The 25,027-nt window shown below is 40.6% G+C and overlaps 1 protein-coding gene across 1 annotated transcript; it reads right to left on the reverse strand.

Annotated features, from left to right (window-relative positions):
• Positions 1-449: 449 nt before the first annotated feature.
• Positions 450-24,631, reverse strand: adamts15b (ADAM metallopeptidase with thrombospondin type 1 motif, 15b). The gene is made up of 8 exons (XM_066708625.1): positions 23,422-24,631; positions 12,236-12,368; positions 10,504-10,671; positions 6,951-7,234; positions 6,482-6,659; positions 5,918-6,093; positions 4,033-4,208; positions 450-3,664 (listed from the first exon to the last, which is right to left on the reverse strand). The coding sequence occupies exons 1-8, from the start codon at positions 24,361-24,363 to the stop codon at positions 2,890-2,892; spliced, it is 2,832 nt and encodes a 943-aa protein (XP_066564722.1). The 5' UTR covers positions 24,364-24,631; the 3' UTR covers positions 450-2,889.
• Between the last annotated feature and the right edge of the window lie 396 nt (positions 24,632-25,027).

Here is a 25,027-nt window from a genome sequence, read left to right on the forward strand (position 1 = left end):
TGTGGGGGGAAGTTTTAATTTGTTTCAAGCCTTAGTCCTCAGAAGATCTTTTATTGATAATGGCAAATTACAATATGAACATTATTATGAGGCATTATTAGGTGGTCACAAGTGCATGTACTTAGGGGTGGCGGATTAACAGTAAAATGCAAGGCCAAACAAACTATGCTGCTGCCAGGGGGTGCCCAAGCAGTGTTAAAGTTGTTGACTGGAGGGAGTGTTTTGCAGTATATAGGCATAGTCACACATATGGTCGACTGTAGTGTGTATATTGAAGAAGAACTGCATAAAAAATAATGGTAAAAAAAAAAAATATCAATGCAAAAGTATATCACTTTAAAAACACGCAGGATTGTACTACATAAGAAGACATTAGTACAGCAATCCAATATTAATTTCCTGGACAAAAAAAAAATTGTGCATATATATATATATATATATATATATATATATATATACACCGATCAGCCATAACATTATGACCACTGACAGGTGAAGTGAATAACACTGATAATCTCATTATCATGGCACCTGTCAGTGGGTGGGATATATTAGGCAGCACGTGAACATTTTGTCTTCAAAGTTGATGTGTTAGAAGCAGGAAAAATGGGCAAGAGTAAGGATCTGAGCGACTTTGACAAGGGCCAAATTGTGATGGCTAGATGACTGGGTCAGAGCATCTCCAAAACTGCAGCTCTTGTGGGGTGTTCCCGGTCTGCAATAGTCAGTAACTATCAAAAGTGGTCCAAGGAAAGAAAAGCGGTGAACCGGCGACAGGGTCATGGGCGGCCAAGGCTCATCGATGCACGTGGGGAGCGAAGGCTGGCCCGTGTGGTCCGATCCAACAGACGAGCTACTGTAGCTCAAATTGCTGAAAAAGTGAATGCTGGTTCTGATAGAAAGGTGTCAGAACACACAGTGCATCGCAGTTTGTTGCGTATGGGGCTGTGTAGCCGCAGACCAGTCAGGGTGCCCATGCTGACCCCTGTCCACTGCTGAAAGTGCCTACAATGGGCACGTGAGCATCAGAACTGCACCACAGAGCAATGGAAGAAGGTGGCCTGGTCTGATGAATCATGAGTTCAAGGTGTTGACTTGGCCTCCAAATTCCCCAGATCTCAATCCAATCGAGCATCTGTGGGATGTGCTGGACAAACATGTCTGATCCATTGAGGCCCCACCTCGCAACTTACAGGACTTAAAGGATCTGCTGCTAACGTCTTGGTGCCAGATACCACAGCACACCTTCATAGGTCTAGTGGAGTCCACGCCTCGACGGGTCAGGGCTGTTTTGGCGGCAAAAGGGGGACCTACACAATATTAGGCAGGTGGTCATAATGTTTTGGCTGATCGGTGTATATATATATACACACACACAAGATGTGTCATACAGTACATACTTTCATAAACAGATTTTACATTGCATTGAATTTCAATCCCTACAAAAAAAATTACAAGAAAAACAAATAAGTGATTGCAGCGTACACAAAACTATGCACTAATAAGTACCCCATAAATAATTTAATACATAATTGGTTTTTTAGCATGTTTGCTTTTTCCAAGGATGAAGAGGCAATCAATGTACGCTTTTTCTTATTTTCTTTCTTTCCATATTTAGATGCACTTTCACTTGATCAAACAAGAGTTTTGTTTCATTATTGTGAAGCACAGTGTCATTTTTTATGCAGAATTATAATCCTACACTTCATTTGCATTATATATATATATATATATATATATATATATATATATATATATATATAATGAGACTAAATTTGCCAGTATGAAAAAAAATAATAATAATAACAAAAAATGAACACCTAGGTATCACCAAACATGCACGTCACTGAAAAGATAATACATTTGTGACATGGATCTGTTCAAGCCTACATTTCAGAATCAGGAACTACCAATGTGCAACTTATCTGTATAATCAGTGCTCTTAGGTTTTATAGAACAAACATTAAAGCACCTTAAAAAAAAATGTTTTTAATGTTTAATGTTTTTTTCAGCAACAGGAGGGAACGCATTAGAAAACTACATATATATATATATATATTTTTTTTTTTTTTTTTTTAAATGCTATCTGCCTATTTCCCTGGCTCTGAATCAAGTTGCACATTTTGGATTGGTTTTATGGCCACGTTTTATCCAGGCTTTCTGGAAACATAACACATGATTCGTATGTTATGATTTTAGTAAATAAACTGCCTGGGAATAACATATTGTTACATTTAAGTAAGAATCTGTGATTTTAATCTATACTTTTTAATAAGTGCTTGCACAAAGTCTTATTTGGAATACTTTTAAAATATAGTCACTATACATTTCTTTTTTATTCAAAACCCCTTTTCACAATTTGTATAAGACAGAATTGTTCCATCAAGTATAGTTTAACGAAATCTAATTACTTGTTACTTGTTCAAAATCTTCAGTTGGAGAGCTTACATCTGCTCTTTTACAAATTTTCCTTTGAAAATCCAGTGATTGTATTCTTTATTTGTAATAACTTTTGGTATTAACTAAAAAATGTCTGAATATCTTAACACACTGTCGGTGTCCTGATCACATATATATATATCTTTTGTATTTTCTATTAGAGGTAGACTTCTGTGTGTAACTCTGACTCCTTGTCATTTCAATCGATGGCCTACAGTTTGTACCTCTCTCTCTCACTCACTCCCTTACCCTGTCCCTCTCAGCAAGTGTTCCTCATTGATCCCCTGTAGAAGCAGATGCACCAGAACACGCCGGTCTGGATCGTTAACTGTTTTTCGCTGAATACATTTGACGGGTTCTGTACACAATAAGAAGAGTCACGGGCAGCTAGGGTGGTGGCACGGGGGTTGAAAGGGGATGGAGGGGAAGGGAAGGGGAGGGGGGGCTTCATTAGCACGGCCGTAGTGTGCAGAAGTCAAGTTCCTGTGGTTTCTTTTTGCTGGTACAGTGATCTCTGGGCAGGAGCAGACCAGTCTGAGTCATGCAGCGTAAAACCCGTCTTTTGAACCCTTTCCCACAAGTTTTGGAGCAGGGTGACCAGTCTCCGATGTCCCACACTGGACATGGGTCTCCGCACAGCCGGATGTCGTTTGGCCGCTGGGTTGAGTCACAGTCAGTGGCCGATTTCCCATCCCCATCAAGACACTCCACCATCCTCTTCTGCAGGCCGTTACCGCACGTCACAGAGCAGTCGTCCCAGCTGCCTACAGCCCATTTGAACATCTGCCTTTTGTATGGAGGCTTCTTCAGCTCCACCTTGTTGGACTCCACCAGGACGCTATTATGCGAGTTGGCTTTTGCCTCCTTCTTGTAGGCCATCTTCTCCTCCTTGTTCTCCTTGGGCAAGTAGAAGGAGTAGCGCACGCGTGGCGGGGTCATTTTCCCCACCGACAGGACCTCCACGGTCAGGGGCTCTTGCAAGGGCTTGAAGGCCTGCAGCATTTCCACCGCCGTGGCTGTGCCGCTGTAGCGCAGCAGGCTGCCCCGCACGATGATGTCCTTCTCCACCGCGGACACTACGTAGTTCCCATTCAGCAGGTACTTTCCCTGGCTGTTCTTCACCGCTAGGTAGTTGTCGTCGTTCACCATCCCCTTGTAGCCCCGCTGTCTGACGTCAACGTTGGAGGCTCCAATCGGCAGCATCACCACAAAGTTGTAGCCTTGTCTGTAAAAACAGCAAAATGATAGACATGGTTTCAATAGAGTTGGGTGTCGTGGGTGGCTGACTACACCGCAGCTACACAGACTTATGAAAGCAGGGTGTGTAGTTGGTGAGAGGTGAGAGAAACAAATAATAAGCATTATACAATTAAAAAAGCTACTGCTACACTAAAAGTACAGTAGTTGGCCCTCTTCCACACTGTTCTGCTGTCAAATATTGATACAGCACTCCTTTTATGTGTCATAAGTCAAAATGCCAGTAGTGCTTAAGCTACACCTCTCAGACACGTGCGCATGCATATGGGTTGGATTCAGTTTTTTATTGCAGTACCTGCGGGAAGTCTCAAATGGAAAAAGTAGTGATGCACTCACATGGGTTTCGTGAATAAGCCCGACACCTTTTTGCAGCTCTTGTTGTCGCCGCCGCACACGCCGCACTTGTCAAACTTTTTATTGGAGCTCAGTTTCCCATCGCACCCGGCCTTTATGCACTTCCCTTGCACACAGAGCGCTGAGGAGTCTGGGGTGCAGGGCGTTCCATCTACCACCTGCAGGGGAAGGAAAGCCAGTGTCACAAACGGACAGGCCTATGTCTGAGGAAGGCTTGTTGCTTTCCCGAAAACAGAAACGCACCAGGAAGTAGTTTAGTTTTCCTCTGACCTTGCCCAGTACTAAGGCGAGCTTTACCAAACTAATCAAGCATTAACTAAGAAAAGCATGAACTGTTATTGTTCATTAAAGAGCAAGGCATTTTTTAAAACTGCCATCAAAATAAATGTTCACATCCCAAAGTTTGTGCCACCAATACGGAAAATGTGAGTGTGATTTTGTTTGACCTGGTATTACAGGACCCAAGGCTGCCCCTTCCTATCCTTGAGCTGACAAAGACAAGGCAATAAGCAGATCGAAAGCAAAACCTGCTGTTATTTTTAGATGGGACTGCTATTGATTTTACTGTCTCCAATACAGACTCAGCTCATCCCATACAAAAATGGGCATTGTCTTCTCCCATTGGCCCACCACTCCCATTGGCCAACCTTGTAGTAACTTTTATAGTTGCTGTTGTTTGCAGCTTGGCTATCCTTGAAGGGAACAATAATTCTGTTCTTTGCAGGTTTTTTTTTCATTATTAAGACACAATCCTGATCTTGTGTATATCAATTGTCAAGTGTATAGCCTTGATATTTTAGTCTTGCTTAATTTCAAACATGAGCTTGGATACCTGTATTCATGCTGGGGGTAGGGATTGTTTTTTCTTGTGTTTGGATTTGTCCGACACAGCCTCAGCCCCATATGGTCAGGAACAGGGGTTCAGGACTTGCATTATGGCAGCGTGTCTGTGCTGGTTGTGTCACCAATCAATTGCTGACACTGTGTAGCTGTGCCCAGTTGTTCTCTTCCCACTCTCTCACAGAACGACAGACCTGACCTCTCCGCTCTGCCTCCTCTCACTCCGCACTTCGATATCTTCATACAGATAAGCTATCCTCCTGCATTCCTTTTATGGCTACATACTTCTTTTTTCGTTCAGCCACAGAAAAGTACAGTACTAGATCTTCTTAGATGTGACGCCATTAGTAGAGGGCACAGAGAGTTTACTGTAGCAACACATACAACTAATTTAACATCACTAGGAGACTGAAGTGCTTTTCCTTTCCTTCTGAGTGCCATTGAATTATATTCTTTATTTTGTTTTTTCTTTTTCTTTTTGATGAGTTTTAATCTCTTTTCCTTTTGTCTTTTTATATATTGAAGCATCGTCTCCTTTCAAAGTCACACACATGCTGTCTTTTTATTTTATTTTATACACACAACCTTATTGGCTGGCTTATGTGCATCCCCAAAAACATTTGTTTATAATTTTTTCTCATGGCATACCAGCTCTTTGTAGTAAAACTGGATATAAGATATATGGTTATTGATGATGTGATTATGATTTAGCTTAATCTAAAATCAAATGTAATATAAATATTATTTTTTTCCCATACTTCAGGCTCTGTGAATCTGCCTTGATCTCTCTTTTCATGTGTCTAGTTGTGTCTGTTGCTAAATTTATTCCTGATCTTGTCTCAGTGTGTTTGGCTGTCTTTGATTTGCGCGCATGTGCCAGTGTTGAGAAGGAACCCAGATGTGCAGCAAAGTGCCCTTTTATTCTGCTGATCTATACAATTTCTGCGAGACAGGAAACCCATAATGACTGAAACCACACAACATTCCGGTTACTCGGCACACGGCTGGATCATCTTCAGCCACTGACCTTAGGGGCAAGAACGTAAAAGTATCCCGTGCCGTTTGCCCGGCAGATGAGCTTGCACTTGTCCTTGGGGGAGACTCCGGAGTACTTTGGCACCCACACCACAGAAGGAGTCAGCCTGTTCGTGTTGAGACTGAAGCCATTGAAGGCTTCACACTGCTCTTCTCGGAAGCTTTTACCTAAAAAAAAAAAAATAATAAATAAATAAATATATATATATATATATATATATATACCAAAACACTTTTCTTTCTTGGTCTGGAGCTATTCAAGTTGCTACTTTTTGTGTGAGATTTAGTTGAATGCAATAATAATTGTATTATTATTAGTATTATTATTATTATTTTATTTTGAAACCAAGAGTAACTAGACTTAGTAAGGATGAAGGTTAATAGTTTTCAAAGGACACTTTTAATAATATGTAGTTTTGAAATGCCAAACACCATAATCCTGATCATCTTTTCCCTTTTCTCCAATGCAATGTAAATTAACTTTTTTCAGAGCACATAAATTCCTTCAGAGATTTTGTCAAGTGATCGCAGTGCAAGAAGCAGTTGGGTGTTGTACCTGTGTCAGGGCAGGACTCCAGGTTGCAGGAGCGATATTTGACACGCAGCCCCTGACAGTATTTGCCCCCATTGGCTGGTACTGGGTTGTTGCATTCCCTCTTCGCCAGCTGGACCCCCCCGCCGCAGGTCCGAGAGCAGGAGCCAAAGACGCCCCACTTCCCCCATCGGCCGTCTACCTGTGACGTACACAGACACAAAAGAGTGTCAGCAGCTGCAGCACTGTATCAGCCTGCAAGAGAAGTGTCAACAGCCACAATGCACTGGACAGGGTTAGTCTGTGTTTCATCACCGAGCTAAGACGGTATCAGGTCTGTGGAGAGAAATTAGGAGGTCTAAAAATCCTGGGTGTTGGAGCTCATCAGGCACCTTCATATCTTCCAAGTGAATTTGAGATTAATGTCTGGGTCTGGGCTTACTCATGTAATAGCACAGGGGGGATAAGTGGCATGTGCAATTGAGCCACCAACCTTATTCTTGGTGACGTCGTGCTTCTCGGTGCAGACTCCTCTCAGACAGAACTTGCCATCACCGCAGTTGGTTCCGTCGGCCCAGGGGAAGTGGCGGGTCTGGCACACCAGCTGGCCGCGGGCTTGGCCGGTGCACCACAGCTTGGTGCAGGACTGCATGTAAGGGCAGGGCTTGGAGCCAATGCCGAACGCCAGCTCACATTGCCGGTTCAGGTTGTAGTTGGTGCCGGGGAGCGTCTCGGGCAGAGCCAGCAACTTCTGAGGCTGGTCCAGGAGACAGTCCCCTGTGGACAACAGCAAGCACCATGACTGCCCACCCCATACACCCCATACCCCATTAACACATATATTGCATTTACTGATAAATAAACATTTCACAAACATAGCAAATAGTATTACCATTAATATGCCTTTCCCATATCTTATCATTAAAGCTACAATATCTTGCTTCTGGATGAATGATGCATTTATTTCTGTTCCACTGGGGAAATTAAAATGGGACACACCTGGGTTTAATATTTTTCACTGTCAATAAAACAACTGACCCCAGGCCTGATACCGCAAGGCTGCTGGCCATTTCAAATACAGCTTTATTTTATTTTCATTGGATTCATCTAAGGGTACTTATTTGTTTTAACCAACAGATGAAGGTTTAAACCAAATGAGGCAATCACTACCTGTATATATAACCCTAAATAGGCCTCCAGTCCAGTCCAATAGTTATGTAAACATACAGATTGTTAGCCAGTGCTGGTGGAAGTGGGTATGGGTTGGTTCAGTTATCAAATGATCTTCCATGTCAGCAATATCTTATATAATGTGAACCATGTTTTTTTTTGGTTTGTATGTTTAGTTTTTTTGTCTGTTGCCATTCCCTACCGTTTGTTTTGCTGCACTAATCTACCCCATAGTCAGCCAAGACCTTCAGAGTGCATTTTCTGTTAATCTGAAGCGAGGTGGATGTTACACGGCCTGCCATTTAGCAGTCACCCGCGTGTGACCTGATCATTTACTCTGATGACACAGTGCTTTGGAAATGCTGATGACCCATGATAGCGAGTTGCTAAAACTACGTCCCTGCCGAGAAAGCAGATACGCTGCAGAACAAGAAATGCAATCTTGGCTGATCAGGTCCCCGAAACAAAGGCGCTGTCATTAACCCTTTTGGTATGTTGTCAGAAAGACCTGTCATTGTATCTTATGAAAACACAGCTGATATCATTCACATAGGCAGCATTAGGCTGATAAAGTTCTTCCAGGCCTGAGTTTTTTCTGGAATACATGACCTAATTTGTTTGCTGAAGTAAAGGCTGTAATATTTAAATGAATGGATCTAGATGATCAAATCTGTGCCTTTCTTTTTGAGTGTCAGATTTTGGTCAAGTTCTGTCTAACACACCAGCTAGCAAAGTATTCACCAGAGATTGTTTTAATATCAGCTAGTAATTAAATGATTTGTTCACTAACATTTTTACTATGCTTCAATATTACAAATTGCTGTTCAAAAAGTTCAACAAGATCTAGTGATTTCCAGAGATAACTTTCCTCCCGATATTATGCAACAGTTAATTTTGACAATATTTGACAGTTAGGTGCATTTACAATTAAAATGCATCAGTGGCATTTGATCCTGCTCAGAAATGGCATTGTAAACATTCAGTGATCGGATCAAATGTACTGATGCATGTCTTAAGATGAGGTACAAGTTTTAATTAAACTGTATGTTGGCTTTATTTATATTATTTCTGGTTGAAAATTGGCTGTTTTTAGGTTGTCTTGCTCTGTATTTTGGTTATGTTTATTTAATTTAAAAAGCCTCTGTAACTGACGCTTAATGATAGAGTATGATCGACTGCACATGCCAGAGAAACACATGCTTTAACATAAACAGGGGAGCAGCCAAACGACCATTCTGTGTCGGCTTAGTCTACATAATTAGGTAAATATTCATGTAAATATTCATTCTGCCTTTTTGTACAGACTGACAGTGACACCAAGCAGTGAATTAATAGTGAGTGAGCAGAGACAGTATCAGACGTCAGACATAGAAAAACAGAAACATAATGGCTGACATACTGTAATGAGCAGGTTTTATGATGAGTTTTAATGTGTGAAGGTGCCTAAGAAAGCACAGTAATAAAGTCATATCTGGCTGGAAGGAAGCCATTATTATAGCCTCACTGCTACACTGTAGCAGTTCTTCCAATGTTGTAACACAATCCCTCAATTTTTAATGTTTTTAATGCTGCAGTTGCCACGTAAGTCAAATTTTGATGTGGGCCAAGACCTTAATCATGCAGAATATAGAGAACAAAAGGCACTTGAAAATCTGCCTTTTTCCCTGTGCAGTGAATGCACAAAACATAATGTAAAGTGCTCCTTTAATCTTTTTTTTAGCTTTGCCACATAGTTACTTTCAAAGTTCCTTTCTTTTTTGTAGTTGGAAGGTTCACAGTACCACCCAGCCTTGTGTTTATACTGAGATGTAGGGAGGACATGTTGTTTTTTTCCCTATGGTTCAAGAATGCTCTTCTCGGCATTGATGAGTCACTGAAGTGTTAACCAAACCTTTGAGCCGGAGAGCCAGCATCGCTGCTGCTCTCAACATATTCCAAAGAAGAACAAAGGTGCTTCGTCTCTTTAATCAGGTGTCCTGACCCAAGCTGAGCATTCCAGGCAATAAACAGTTTATTGAAGCAAAAAAAAAAAGCATAAAAGAATGGTGGAAAAATAAACTGCTTTTAACTCTATCCACACAAGCACAGGAGACACTTCAAAGCACTGCACTTTTCTTTTTTCTTTTTGGAGTAGCCTTGCACTCGGCATATGTAACATTCACATCCAGTTGACAGACATGGGCCAAACACTGCATTTCTATTTTAACGCACAAGAGGAAAGTGTACCTAAGTGCCAATAGCCAGGCCTATGCTGGTTATTGGTAAAGCTGATCCTTCCCTAATTTTAGCCAGCTGGTTAGGAAACCAGTCTTTTAAATAGTTGTGGTGGTCAGCTGCAGACAGACATTGAGGTTTACCGCACATGAACCGGGTTCACAGAGTGCTGCATTAGCAGGTCCACAGCAGCCATGCTTTCTTTCAACAAGTTTAAAAAGCACAGTATGGTATGTGGCAGAACAGCTAGTATCAAAACACCCTGTCTGCCTTTTTCAGTAGAGCCATTAATCTTTGTGATGTGTAATTAAGCAGTCTTTGTATATCAGTCAATGACATGGCATGTTCCCAAATTAACATCCTTGTTGACAAAGGCCTTTCTTAATCAATAGGAAGACTGTGTCAACTATCAACTACCTTTTTTATTAACCTGCCCACTTACTTGTTAGGAAAAGGTATTAGCACTGCCAGCAGTTAACTTATATAACCCCAAACAAGACGTTCACCATCAGTGCATGATCCTGATTCTGTTCCTGGTTTGTTGGCCTGATTGGTTCAATTAGCTTTCTTTTTCAGTTGACATGAGTTAAATGTCCCAATTGCACAACGTGAGGAATGCTGGGAAGAGAGGAGGATGTTCCAGCTGGCGTTGTTAGCCTTACCGTGGCCACTGTCCAGGAAGTCGGTGACAATGGCCGCACTGCAGGCGGACCAGGGGTTAGAGCGGTCAATCTGGATTAGCGTGGGAGACATCATGTGATTGTCCTTCAGCCTCCCGAACACCTCCTCGCAGGCCTTCACGTTATCATGGGGCATATTGAAGACATGTCCTAAATGAAAAGCAAGGCTTGCTGTTATTATACAACCCAGCCCAGCCCATCAAATTGGCGAGGGAAAACAAACAAATGAACACAAATTATTGGATTCTTACTCTTCTGACACTCTTTATAACATACAACATCTTTATAATACATTTGTACAGTTTTACTAGGGAGGGGAGTCATTCAGAGGCTAGTTTTAAAGCTGTTGTCTATGTAGTAGTTTTGCACAGCCAAGAGGTTAGCTTATTGGGTTAAAGTAGTTCTTACTTTTATATCCCCAAACTTGTATAAATTCCTGATTCTGAGAAGTTTTGGTTTATAGGAAGTATAATTATTTTATAACATGACTGTAAAACCTTAATTACATATAAAACAAGTTACTGGGTAACATAATATATTTCTTGAAAAAGATAAATAGTGAAAAAGCACTGCCTTAACCAGGCACACGCAGCTGGGTCTGGAGATTGACAAAACTGATATGTTAATGTAAATGTTTTAATCCAGATATTTGTGTTACCACCAGCAGAAACAAACTGCCAAGAATAATACTTTCAGAACTGAGTGGCTAAATTATCTACTTATCTATCTTATGCATTTTTTGATGTCTACAAAACTGACTACAGGGAAAAAATTTGGGTCTTCTGGACTTTAAATATTTGAGTTCGGTCTTCGAATTCATAAACCATTAATCGCTTGAGGTTTGTTCCAAACTGTGACCACCTTGAGTAAATGACTGATGTGATTGTGGCTGATGTTTCACTTAACTGTAGAAATGGTATAATTTCCCAGGGAAGTTTGAACTGCATTGTATCCTTCACTGTTCATTGGTTTGCTACTGTGGCACCAAAAAATCTACTATCCCTATGCCTTTGTAGGTGTATCACAAGGGACTGAAAAGTGATTCTTCTGACTGGGATTGCTTTACATCTGGAAATACTTCAGTGTCCATCCTGAATGATAATTATATGTCATGGTCCATGATAGCAGATTTAAGTAACCTAACAGCAACTGTCACTCCAGGGCTTGAAGCCTGTCATGATTAATGAAAATAAAAAAGCAATTTTTGGCTACAAAACAAAAACAAACTGAACTGAACTGAATAACTGACTTTTGTGAACCAAGAGAAAGAGAGAAATAACATTCAACAATGATAAAAATCATCATTTTCTTGGCCTGAAATTGTGCTTCAGGTGATTTATTGGGACATGCTCATACACATGCATGACATGAGGACGGACTCTCTGGCAGACTTGAGCTAAGGATTCGGGCCTGTTGCTTTGGTTCTGCCAATATTAATGAGCTGCTCTTACTCCCACCCGGGCTGAGAGTTCCTAGCTTCAGACCACTTACTTACTACCACTTACTAATACGATTTGGGATTGATTGGTTATAAAGCAGTGCTTGTAGTTGAAGTGCTCTGCTACCTGTATAATTAAAACCTCAGAGGACCTGTGGTCTCAATATATTACAACATTTTAGCAGCATTGCTTGGTCGTACTGCTGCTGTTGGGCTGCTACATCTGTTGTAGGCCAGGAGAAAGTCCCTGTGGTCAGTGGTCTCCTAAAGACTCACCCAGCTCGTGTGCCGTGGTGAAGGCCGAAGGAAGGCCATCGTCCTCGATGACCGAGCAGCTTCTCTTGGAGTCGCACATTGTCCCCACGTCCGCCATGCCCAGTGTGTCGCAGGTGGTGGCTCCACACAGGTCCTGATAGACAACAAACAGGACACAAGCCACTACGTTAGAGACACCAAATGTGGAAGAGGGCAGTTACTCATTCGTAGATCACCAGTAATAACAACAGTAACAACAGTAATAACACCACCGCTGAGCAGACAATAAATTAAGTTTTTTTATGTTGAATGTTCCTCATAATAACACATTTTCTTATTCATCAATTAGATGCTATAGTCAAACCGAAGGTTCAGTAACATAGAGTTCAGTTGATTTTGCTGAGAAAACACACACAGACAGCCAGCTACACCAATACACAGCGAAGTTTACCAGCAAGTTCAAAATTATTTCTGTAATCTTTGATCTCAGATTTTCAAATATACCCACAGTAAAATCCCAAGGTACTGTAACAATTTGTTTATACACCACACTTTTAAACAGAAGCCAGATGTTTCAATTGAACTAAAATGGAGGGAAATATGATACAAGTAAGTGAGTCATATGCGATGCAACAAAGTGTTATACCAGTCAGTTTTAATCAGTCATGACTTGCTTGAAACTCCCCTTCTTCCAGACAGCTATCCTGGTCATTATGGTGTCCTATCACCACACTGGCATTGCATAAAGTTGTCTTCTGTCTGTATCAAAGCAATATTCTGCAAATACTAATCAGTGATTCGGCCTGTGTGTACTTAAGTGTGGCATTATTTGAACTTGACTTGGATATAACTCTTGGTTTTCTTAATCTAGGAACTGCTGAATCAGTACTATGTTGAAGATGACATTGCATACATGATACATGATAGGTATCCCCAGAAAAGGTCCCATAAGTCTGGAATGGATTAGTTTTTATTTTTTCTTCTCTTCTTTCCTCTGATGTCTGTTGTGGAAGTAAACTGCAGCTTGGTTTGCACTCACTCAGATTTATCCCTCTCTAGGGGAAATATTAGTTTTGAATGGTTTATTGTTTGGAATTTATTACTAATCTTTTGGAAAAGCCTTTTATTCTCCTTACATGGATAGATATAGACGTTGAATACTGAACTTTGGAACATTTGAGGGCTTATTCTGTGTATACATGGTATATATATAACTGCTTATTCTGAAATGCATAGATGCAGTTACTGTGTGATACATGGTAGAAGTGTTTTGACTTTATTGTCATCCTGTAGGTCTGTAGGTATAAAAAGATTTCTAACTCAAGAAAATACCATACTGTTACATTGTCCAGACTGGAGGCAGTAGACTTTGTGACCAGGTGTTCTGAGGAATTTGCAACAAAGCGCAATTAATGCCATTCCTATACAGTGGTTCCATTGTGTGTTTTTGTGTTTGTCGATTGTATACCCCTTCATTTACAAGTCACAAGTGGCAAACCTGACTTTAATGGCAAATCTACAGCTCACACCACCGAGACACCTCCCACCCCTCAACCCAGTCCAAACCTCTTAATCAGCAGCTTATAAAATGCCGCAGGCACAGCTGACCTAATTGGCATGAAGCAACACCAACATGAGATTTTCATTATGCTTTGGGCGATGGATAATTTTGTTTTGTTGCTGCAATCTTCCTAGCCAAACCCATCCCATAATAGCGGGCAACAGAGCCCTTTTAGACAGCGTGCTTTGTCGTCTCTTTTCAAAGGAGTTTAATGGAACAACATGCAGAAACAAACACTTTGCAAAAAAGGAAGACTTAAACTCTAATTTAAAAAATAAGTCCAGGAAGTACTGTTATAAAAAGTTTACCACAGCAAATGTGCACAGTTAAAGTTGGCACGTGTTTACCCTAGTTTAACCATGTATGTAGTTTGCTTTGTCAGGGTTTTTCCATGGTTTACATTATGGTTTACAATAACTCTGCATGCCTTACCATGGTTTCAGATTGCTTTCCCATAATTTACTGTGGTTTACTGCAGCCTACAGTAAGTTCTTTTGAGGGCATGCTTAAGGTGGAATGTTACAATTAGCAATCTAAAGCAACTCCACCATCGTAGGTGAGTCTAATCACGGGATTTTGCTGACATATACGGACCACAAACATAGCTCCCATTAAGGAACTGCATGGTCAATGTAAATAAATGTGGCCAGGTCAAGAAATGCAAGAATTCACTGAATTATCCTCTTTAGATTTCTATGGGAGACAAAATCATTGTAGGGTATTGGCAGTGCACTACTCCGCATCTCTTTCCTTCAGCAGTAATGCAGTGTACAACAATGAGCTTTACCTGGATAAGCACAGGAGACTCCTTTCTCTGGGAATCCGAGGAGTCCAGTGCAGAACAAGTTCACATGTGGACACTCTACAGGTGATTGATTATTCTGACCCAGTCCTGCAATTTAGCCTGTTTTTTTTTTTTTTTTTTTTTCTAAAACCTCTACAAACTAAAGTTAGGTTTGCAAACAACTGAACATGGAAATAATTACAGCACCGAAAAAAAAAAAAAAAAACCTTTGGCTTTGATTTCTGTCCTGTCCAGTTTGAGTTTGCACATGAATTCCAAGTCATCGGGATCCAATGATTAACACCATTTAAAGAGAACGTGTGGCATGTAGCGCAGTGTAAAAACAATGCTTTTTGTTACTCCAAAAATCTGCAGCCAGACCCTGTGTGATCCCGAAGTCTGTGGGAGGGGCTTTGATTACTTCAGACATGCAGCATGGCTGCGATGTTGCAGATAAGTGCTTCTCGACAGAAACTGTCTAATGCTATTTGCCAAATGGAAGGGATGTGGACTTGTGTGCCTTGAAAGTGCATTTTCCCTTTAGAAGTAGAGAAAAACAGAATCTACAAGTATGTGAGGCACGCTCTCCCACTCCTAAAGCATCTTCCTCAGACATATATTTCACTCACAACTCTCCCCCGTTCCTACAGGCTTGCACCCTCAGTTCGCACTGGCCTGAGAGTGCGGAGAGGATCTGAATGAACTGAGACTGAGCCTCCACTGTTGGCTCTTTGACATCCGTGAGTCTCAGCTTGCCTTTCTGGGGACTTTGTTGTCTGGTCAACTTTTACACAGAATGACTCTCATTTATAATTAACCTGATTCCTTTGATGTATGTAGTACATTACCAATTGGGTACAGACCTACTTTTTCCAGAATGTGTATTATTGTGTATCCCACTGGTCACAGAGCAAGAATTATTTTGATGATGATGATGATTATTAAGTCTTCCCCCTTATATGTATAAATACAGAGATTATTCTGTTGTGTATATAAGACATTTGTTTTTAAGGACAAAAAACACACACATGCAATATTGTATTGTTGGCTCACTAAAGCAAGTTTCTCCCATATGGTTTAACCACTCCAGTTGTCAAAAACCTGTTGAGCTTAAGTAATTGCTACCTTTCTGATTACAGGTCTATGTTAAGACCTTAACACCAGTGAATTCAACAGTCTTTAAAATTATCATAATAAGAGGCAGGCAAAGTCAATAAATCATCCTTGGGTTAGAGCCCTTCCTTAAATATGACAGTAAAAAAATGTTTCAGCAGTGAGATACAATGGTTTATGTACAGTCAGCACACAGGAACCCCTATTAACAAAATGTTTCTGGAATATTTCAAGATGAATGAAGATTCTCCACTATAGACAGATCCTGGTAATAATACCTTTTATCATCTGAGTGAAGAAGGCATTGTAATATAGTCATTTTAAATAAACGATAAATGTTGTAATTAAAAGTTAAATACTGTAAACATTTTTCAATCATGGCACTTGGATGTCCTTGGTGGTCCCAATACTCCAAGAGAATTGTACTGAATTGTGTGTTAGCATCACCATTTCCCTTAAACGGCTAAACGTGCGATATTTGATCATCATTTAGCCCCGTTATAAAACTCTTTTATTTTAACAGCCATGATTAAGCTGCTCCAAACTACCTGAGGGATTTGCTGAGTAATTGCTTTTTAGTGGCATTGCCAAACAAGATCCAGGGGGAATATTCATTATGGTAATCACAGCTCTTTATTTCATTTAATGGAGGGATTTATTTATTTTAGATGTCCAGCTCAATGTTTGGGGAACAACGGTTCTGATTTCCTGCAATAAGGCTTTTCAAAACAAACAGAGTGGAATGGGTCCCGAGAGCTCACCTGCTGCACCAGGCCAGGTGGAGGGAGACTGATCTGGAGCTTGCCTCGGGTTGGCAACTGGACAAATGATGTAGTCAGATAATGCCACCAGTTCAGTAATAAATGAAGAATGGATATCTTCATCACTAACTACAAAACTAACTTCATAAATAAATGGATCGATACATAAACTCAGGGTGGTGTCCATAAGTGGAGGTAAATAAGGAAAAACAATTAATTCATAAATAGTGGTGTGCTTCCCTTATATTTATTATGTCAATATTCAGTTAAGTTACTAGAGTAATGCATCAATATGATAGTTGTAGACTAAGATAACACTTAAAAAAAGCAGTCTCTTCATGACATGAGAATAACAGTAAGTTGAAGAGCATATATTCTCTGATGCCCTACAATGGCAGGCTTACTACAACCTAGAAGTGGATGGTGTGTTATCGAAAATGGGTGGATGGATATGATGAAGAGAAGACTCACTTTGGCTTGGCACACAAAGTGGCAGGGTTGCAGTGGCCCTAGTGCAAGTAGGATGGGATGGTGTAATTAAGTCATCATTCTAGGGGGATTCCCTGTGGTTGGCTTGGCACCAGCAGATGCAGGAAATGCCCGTTTAGTCATTGCCTTGTCTGTCCTCCAGCTAGTCTGCAGCTGTTTCACTGTCTTAAAGAATAAAATAAGGTTGCTGGCTGGTAGCACAACATATCTGATTTGTTTTCAGTTTCCACTTTTTAGTGTCAGAGTTTACAGTTTAGAGCTTAAATAGAGGTTAAATAAATCTAAACACAAAAAATAAATACAGATAACATGCTTTGCCACTAATAGGGCATCTCTCTTCAAAACCTTTTACAGAAACAGTCATTCAGTGCAGGGCTTTTAATAGTTAGTCGGCATGACCCTAACTCCTAACCCCAAGGCAATAATACATACACACTCACACAAATATGCATCCCAAAATCTTTAACATGAAAGGAATAGACAAAGTCTGAGAAGATAACCTTTGACCACGATGTCATTTTTTGTTTTGTTATTGTGGGTTTTGTTTTAAGGTAAAGGATAAAAAACTATTCTGTACAAACACAGTTTGACCTGAACTATTGTGGCCTGTGAACACCTGAAGTTAGTGTTAATAAATCAAGGCCTGAAGACTTCTGTGACAAGAGCACATTAAAATCTTGGCTCAATCGATCATCCTTGAGATTTAAGGCAAGATTCCCTGTGCTGTTCTGCTCAGAGCCTGACAAATTTGTTTTTTCCAATCGCTGAAAGAACTTTAGAAAGGAATGTTTTAGGTACAAGGTAGATTTATGAGTTCAGGTCGGCACGCTATTTTTCCTTCGGTCTGTAATACTCTACTCTGTATTGCTCTTTTACAACTATTTCCCATACTTTTCATTGCTTTCTGTGTTTTTCCTCTGCAGGACTAGGTGGTACAATTTACAACGGTTATAAATACGGACCTAGTTTGTGAGAAGAAAAGCCGAGGCAGTGTAGAACGGAATCGCTAAATCGTGTGGAGGCTTGTGCTTGGGAAGACAAAACGGTGGAGAAAACAGCCGAACACAGGCCTCAGGAGAATCCAGAACGTGTTGGGTTACTCCACACATCTTTCCATCTATAAACAAAAGTACATCTTCAATGGACTGTACACTTATTGTGTATCTTAATCCACTGAATTTCCTACAGGCCTCCGTGTTACTGTTTCTTTAAGCACTGTAAATCCCTTAAGGCCCAATCTAAACATCTTGTTTATGGCTCTTAATTACTGCATTTTCTGGCTCACTGACCCTCAGTTTTCAGTCACTTTATGTAGTGGTTTTGCATCAACGTACAGCTGGCAAGTGCAGAATGTACTGTTTATGTGGCTCCTAACGAGTTTGCTCAATTTTGGTTTTTAAAACCTGGTTCAGTATTTCTGGTATGAACTGCCAACTGCACTGCTTGGTACTGCCAACATTTATAAAGCTTCCTTTAACATGAGGCTTAGATTTGCTATTTAACCAATCAATAAATATAAAAATACAAATAAGCAGAGATCTCATAAACCACCCTGAGCATAACTCAAGTCGGGATATAAATAATAACTATTTTTAATTACTTATAAAAAACACAAAAGGTCTCACAATTTCTAATGAACAAGGCATAGACAGTTTTTTGTTCACTTTACATTAGTAGTAATGTATCCATGGTTGCTGTTCTCTTATAAACATGGATAGATTCCATTACCAGATGATAATTTGCTTACATTTAATTGATATTTAACACACTGCGAAAGATTTAGTGTCTTTTTAGTTTCATTAATTTTATAAATTTTGCTTCCTGAATGAACAGCTCCCTCGTTGTATAGATTAGATGAGAATTGGTTTGGAAGGCAAGTTATTCTATGCAATCTGTTTTACATGTATAAAATATGTAGAAGACTGACAAGCCATGGGGGGCAATGTGCATAGTTGCCATTTGTGCTCTAGAGTGACAGCCAATTTTATGATGTCGGACAAGCATTAGATCTATGGCCAACACCTGGAATCGATGTTCTGTTCTCATCGCTGTGTTCATTACAAAACTAAATACAAACCTGCAGAGAGGAGAGGAAAGAAACAGATACTGCAGATTTGAAGAACAATAGCATGTCTTTATATCTGTGTCTTTCAGACACACAACAGAAACCTGCAGACATAGAGGTGGGTGGGCCCTATTCTGAGACATGTTGTGATTCCGTCCCTGGTGTCATTGTCAGGGTCAATATAACTTATTCATATCTGGCCTGTCTACTCTTCCACCACCTTCAATCATAAATAGTGCAACTCTCTCACCACTGGAGTCGTATTGTGTGCAGCACTTTTAGAAAATAATGCCTGGTGGAGTTTATGTCTCTCTCAGTCATTTGGTGTACAAAGTTGTCTTGAATGTTAAGTGCTTTGAGCAGCAGTTGACATAGGCAGTCAGTAGCGGTGTGGAATCTGCTGACAGATAGGATGCACTTAGTTTAACGAAGCAGTTGAATAATGAGACATTGGCAGAAGTATGGATGCCAAAGAAGATTTATATTGAGTCTGAACTGAAGTCAACAACTGAAGGGAGGATGTAGTTAATGACACTTATGCTCCTGCTCTGAAACAAGATACTGAGGAACAGCTTCTGCCCCTAAAAAGTCAGTGACCCTTTCTCCCACAAGCCAATGCTGATCAAAACTTTTCCCTTGTGATCAATTTATTTTTGTCCATAGCACTCCCAGAGCAAAACCCCCATTGAATTATGGTACATTACACCAGATACACTAAACTTTGAACAAGATCAAGTTTTAATCTTTTTTTGTAGGAAAATAAAACACATGATTTTGAAAACCTGGAGCTGAATGGCAAGAATCATATAAAGAATATGAACTATATTTGATGTTGTGTTAACCTGGATCTGAAAGATTAGTGACTTATTATTCCCTCAAGAATAAAATAAAGAAAAAAGACAGCAGAGCAAACTGCTTAAAGAGCAAAGCTTTGCAAATCTGGGTCATTTGTTAATATCTCTATCTTTTTTATGCTACATTTATTTTCCATTTGGATTTGCTACTCTGACATCATCCAGATTTGCTGAAATAAATGTAAAAAATCTGCTCAGTGGGGTTGAAGTGGATGGAAATCAGCCTCAAGAACAGCCAACAGAGTGTCTAAATTCCTCTTCCTCTCATAGTTTAAGGCAATCGGCACCAAGGACTTAAGCTAGATTGCAGCCAGGAGCCTCCATTTATAGCTATTCAAAACAGATGCAATACAGGCCACATTAGTAGGTGAAGTGTTTTCAAGATTCTCTACGCATGAACTGAGAGGGAAAAATTGCTTCATAATTTCTGTTGATATAGTGTGATGTGTAAATCATGCAAAACTGCAGAAATAATGCCTTAATAATATTGTTCCTTTAAACAGCATTTATTTAACTCTATATTGATCAGTTTTAAAAGGCAAGGTAAAAAGTGTATAGATTCACATCCTTTCATTAAATCAATCTTTAAACTATATATATATATATATACTGCTAAAAAAAATTAAGGGAACACTTAACATTGATTTTGAACTTGGAGTGTTCCCTTAATTTTTTTGAGAAGTATATATTGCTCTAGGAAGTTCTGTTTGATTTTGTTGACATTCTTCTATGTTTGACCAACCTGCTGTGATGAACTCTCATTTTACAACCTTCCCCTGCAATATGCAATTACGGCTTCCCGATTCGGAAGTGGGGAATTTGTTTTCCAGAGCATAGCCACAGTCCCTTCCCTACAGATCAGTTTGCACATTCTTTTGCTTTTCCCCCCCCCATTGTTACTGATGCAGCAAAAACCTTTTCTCTGACTGCAAGTGGAGGAAGACAAAACTAGACTGCATGCTGATGCCGAGAGCAGGCAGGTGGGCTGGAGGACAGGGTTTCTTCCAGTGTACAGTGAGCCCTGCCTGTGCAGCTCAGAGCAGCTTAATAGAAAACAGATCCTCTCTGAGCTCAGGGATCATTCTGCGGCCTCGCAGCTGGAAATGGGAAGATCTTGGAGAAATGTATACTTCCCATTGCGACCCACGAGTGCTAAACCATTGACCTACTGCCTGTGGTACTGACGAACCTATAAAAATGTGAAATTGAATTGCAAGAGCTGAACCAAGTTATTCTAAGCAAATCAGGACAAATTGCATGTTGGTTTTAAACATCAGCTGGATATGAACCATAGTTGCTGTTTATGTTTTCCCCTGTAAAGGTTCATTTTTGGCTTTAACAATTAGCTGGCCCTTTGTTTTTAAGACTCCGGGTCACTGCATTCATTACTTGGATGGCCGGGGCTGCTCACTCCATCCTTTTATTGCCAAAGAAAACCAGTAAGTTGCATTTAAGCACCATGTACCCTAATATTTTATTGTCAAGGGAGTGGAACAGTGCCACCAATGCAGTCACTCAACCAGTCAGTTAATTGTGATGAACTGGACATAAAGAAAGTGCTCATTAAAATGTCAGCAGACAATAGAGTTATTTAGTTAGACTTTATAATTTTTATTTTTTACTACTACTACAAGCAAAATAAGACAAAACCTTAGGATCCCCTGCACTCCAGCAAAAAATTCAGTAGAGTTGTAGTTGCGCATTATAAAGCATTTGCTGCATTCTTCTGTTGCTCAGACAAAGCTCATCCTGGAAAGCATAGAAACTTAGCAGCAGATATCTGAGCATTACCACCAAGTAGCTAAAGCAATGAGAGTATGACAGTGCAGAGGGACTGGACACCTCAGGACTGCAGCCCACAAGCTCTCTTGTGACAACGAAAACAGGTTGCCCACCCCATGGTGCTGTGCGTGGTGCAGTGAGTGGGGTCAGGTTTGTGGTTTGTCACGCGTTCACATGCACTGAGCTGTTCGTTCCTTGTGACCTTAGGATCCCCGTGGTTTGTATTGCTCAAGGTTTAGAATTCAACCAGCAGGCTGCCTGTTAAAACAAGGTCCTTATGTGGAGGTCAACTAGCTGTACCTTCTGAGTTTTCATGTGTGTTTATTTTTCAAAATTAGCACTTTTACCATTGTTTACCAACCTTATTTGTTTAATACTGCTATCTTTTGGCAATAAGTGAACTGTTGCCAATGCCAACCATTAAAATGTAAAAGTCAATGCCATCCACTTTCCAACTATTTTCGAAAAAGTGGATGACTTTTTGACTTTTTGTGAAGGGTTAAAATCTTTTTGGTGTACTGGTTAACACACATAAGTTCTGAATGCTCTTCTTGGCTGGAGGCCACCTGAAACGGAGGGGCAAGGACAGGAGCAGTAGGTTATCCAGCAAGCAAACAGAGCACTTTATCAGTAATGTAATAATTGTGGAATTTAGGGAGTGACGGTTAATCTGGCACATGGAGGAGCTCTGAGGAAGCAGAGAAACTGAAGAAGGGCTAAAGATCAGACTTTTCCCCAAGAAGAATTATTTTCCGAATGAAATTTGGCAGGCAGTTCATCATGACATTAAATGTGTTCACCTTACCCACTGGGGAGTGATGATTCACAGGCTCTTGGAAGAACCCAACAGGCCAGCTAAGCATGCTTAACATTAGCAGTACAAGCCATCCCAGTTAGCAGAAGGACATGCTCATGAACTTCATTTTAAGTTTGCTCAAGGAGGGACCAGGCATGGGAAAATGGTCTTTAAATTGCTTTAAAGCTCTAGCAGGGGATAGAAAATGTCATTCTGTGTGCACTGAATAAAACATTACTTACAGTCAGCTGAAAGACACGATCTGTCTGCACCAAAGTAATAGAGTCTGAATTGTGCATGTATTTTCCACTGGTGCTTACACAGTAATATTGTACCAAAACTTCTGTCAGCCTGGTTAATCAGTGTTGTTCTACACAAACCCAGCACTATGGATTATCAGACCAGAAACAGCAAAGGTCTCCTGTTGTTTTACCTGCCCTTTACCTGACTTTGTACACTGCAGACGTAGAAGAAAACGCCCTCCATTTAACGGGTAATGTCATTTCTGATTAGAAAGTTAGTTTTACAAATACGTGTCACAGCAATTCATCAGAAGGTTTTTTTTGCAGAAATGTGGCAAATATTGCATAAATTACTTTTTAGTACTAAAGCGTCTAAGCAGCTTTTACAAAGCTCAATGTATGCTCTACTTACACCCACTATTCAGAGAAAAGATGCAAGTATGTTGAAGAAACAAATAATGACATAATAATGTTTCCTTGCTGAACATAATGACAGACTTTGCAAATAGTTTCAGCATGGGATTAATTTGAATATCTTTGCAGAGATATTGTTTGACTACTCATCATACTTTGTCTTTCTACACTGATTTCTTTAACCTAGATACAGCACCGCTGAAATTCCAGACGGATGTGTTACCTTTGGACTAATTCTCGTAAGAATACATGACCCAATTTAGTGAAACGGCACCTCCTACTGACCCAGAAGAATACTTTTTAAGGGTGGTCAATAAATGCAACCCACCTCCACCCATGTGCTTACCTGCTTGGTGAAAAGGATGGCAGTATCCCAGTACTCGGGGTGCTTGTCGTTGTTTTTGTTGAACTTTTTCTGCCAGGCGCAAAAATTACGCAAAGTCAAGGCTGCGTTCCCAGACACCTTGGGTCCCTTGTCAGCTTCACTGATCACCATGAACTTGACAACCACGATGCTGATGGAGTTGAGGATGCTGGGGTGCTTGTATAGCCTGGCAGCGACCGACATGAGGGTCAGAAGGTAGTGTTTGAGGTCGTCACCATGGAATTTGGCCATGGACTCATCAGCGACGATTAGGGTCTCCACGTATCTCGGGATTGACGCGAATCTTTTGGATCTGCCCAGCGTGCTTAGGACAGTTTTGGTCAAGTTGTGTCCTTTAATGTTTTTATATTTCTCCAAAGCTTCTATACCATCATGGTTCAAATCGGAGGCTACCCCGCACCTGGAGGTGGAGTTGCCGGTTTGGAGAGGCGTGCTGCGGCGCTGTATGAGATGCTCTCTTTGGATGCTCCAGCTGTCTCCTGTAGCGGTGTCATTCTTGGTGGGGGTTATGAAATATTCGGATCCTTTGTACCCAAATGCTCCTTGCAAACCTTTGCACAGGCTGAGAGCAGCGTATGAATCCCGGTCGGAGTTGACATCACCAGAATAGAAGCAGCGACTCAAGTTGGGCTTTTCAGCCGGCTTGGACCCTAAAAAGGAAGGCGCAAGGAAAGTCGCATCAGACCATAGACTTAGATGGAAATCCTGCTTGAACGCGTTAATATGAATCACTACTCGTCGCTCTCCCGTGTCTTCTGTGGTGCTTAGGAAATTGTGCTTTGCAGACTTGTGGTGATCCATTCTGACAGGAATAACAATTTCACTTTCCAGTGACGCGCTAAATTTGGCGAATATCAGTAGAACATCCCAAATAATGACAAGGGTTCTAGTTAACATGAGCATGGTGAGTTCTGGTTTGAAATGTGTGATTCAAAAGAAAATACTGATATGCAGCCAATGTATTGCTCTGCAGGCTCAGTCTTGCAATCGTGGAGAGGTTGGAAATAGATGCATGCATTAGCAATAATCCAAGGCACTGTACGCGTCTGGAGCCGTGCTTCTCCTCAGTGTAAAATCCTGTATTTCCCCAGTATGCGATCCATCCCCATCTTCTACCTGTCTGTTGAAAAGAGTCCCTCTTTCTGCTGGTTTTATGCCTTTGCGTCATCTGTAAACATTGAGGAATTGTAATGAGAGTTTTGGGGAGGTGCGGGGAAAGCTCATTGGACATGCCGCTTGGTTTGTGTTTGGTACCTCAGCCACTTGTAGCTCTCCAAATATTATTATCACTCTCCAGCACGTTGCACCAGGCAAAGGGTTTCCTCCCACTATCGTGTTGGAGAACAGAGTACAGAGCCAGATAAGCCAATGCGTTTTTTTTTTGTTTTTTTTCAAAACTAACATTCTACATAGATCGCCAAATGACATACATAATTTGCGTTTTTACGCATATAAAAATATAGTAGCATACGACCTTGAATTAACCGATTATCTGCATATGCGTAATTATGGATCCCTAAATGCGCAGAAGCTAACCAGCTTGAGAATTAAAGATGATCCATGTTAT

Source organism: Amia ocellicauda, chromosome 1 (assembly GCF_036373705.1).
Source record: "Amia ocellicauda isolate fAmiCal2 chromosome 1, fAmiCal2.hap1, whole genome shotgun sequence".
NCBI lineage: Eukaryota > Metazoa > Chordata > Actinopteri > Amiiformes > Amiidae > Amia > Amia ocellicauda.

Excerpts from the sequence above, each read along its gene's own strand:
- adamts15b (XM_066708625.1), bottom strand. The coding sequence starts at position 24,363 with ATGCTCATGTTAACTAGAACCCTTGTCATTATTTGGGATGTTCTACTG. Across the intron at positions 6,660-6,950 it reads ACGACGTCACCAAGAATAAG|GTAGACGGCCGATGGGGGAA; the intron begins GTTGGTGGCTCA and ends TGTACGTCACAG. Across the intron at positions 6,094-6,481 it reads GGAGTCCTGCCCTGACACAG|GTAAAAGCTTCCGAGAAGAG; the intron begins GTACAACACCCA and ends TTTTTTTTTTAG.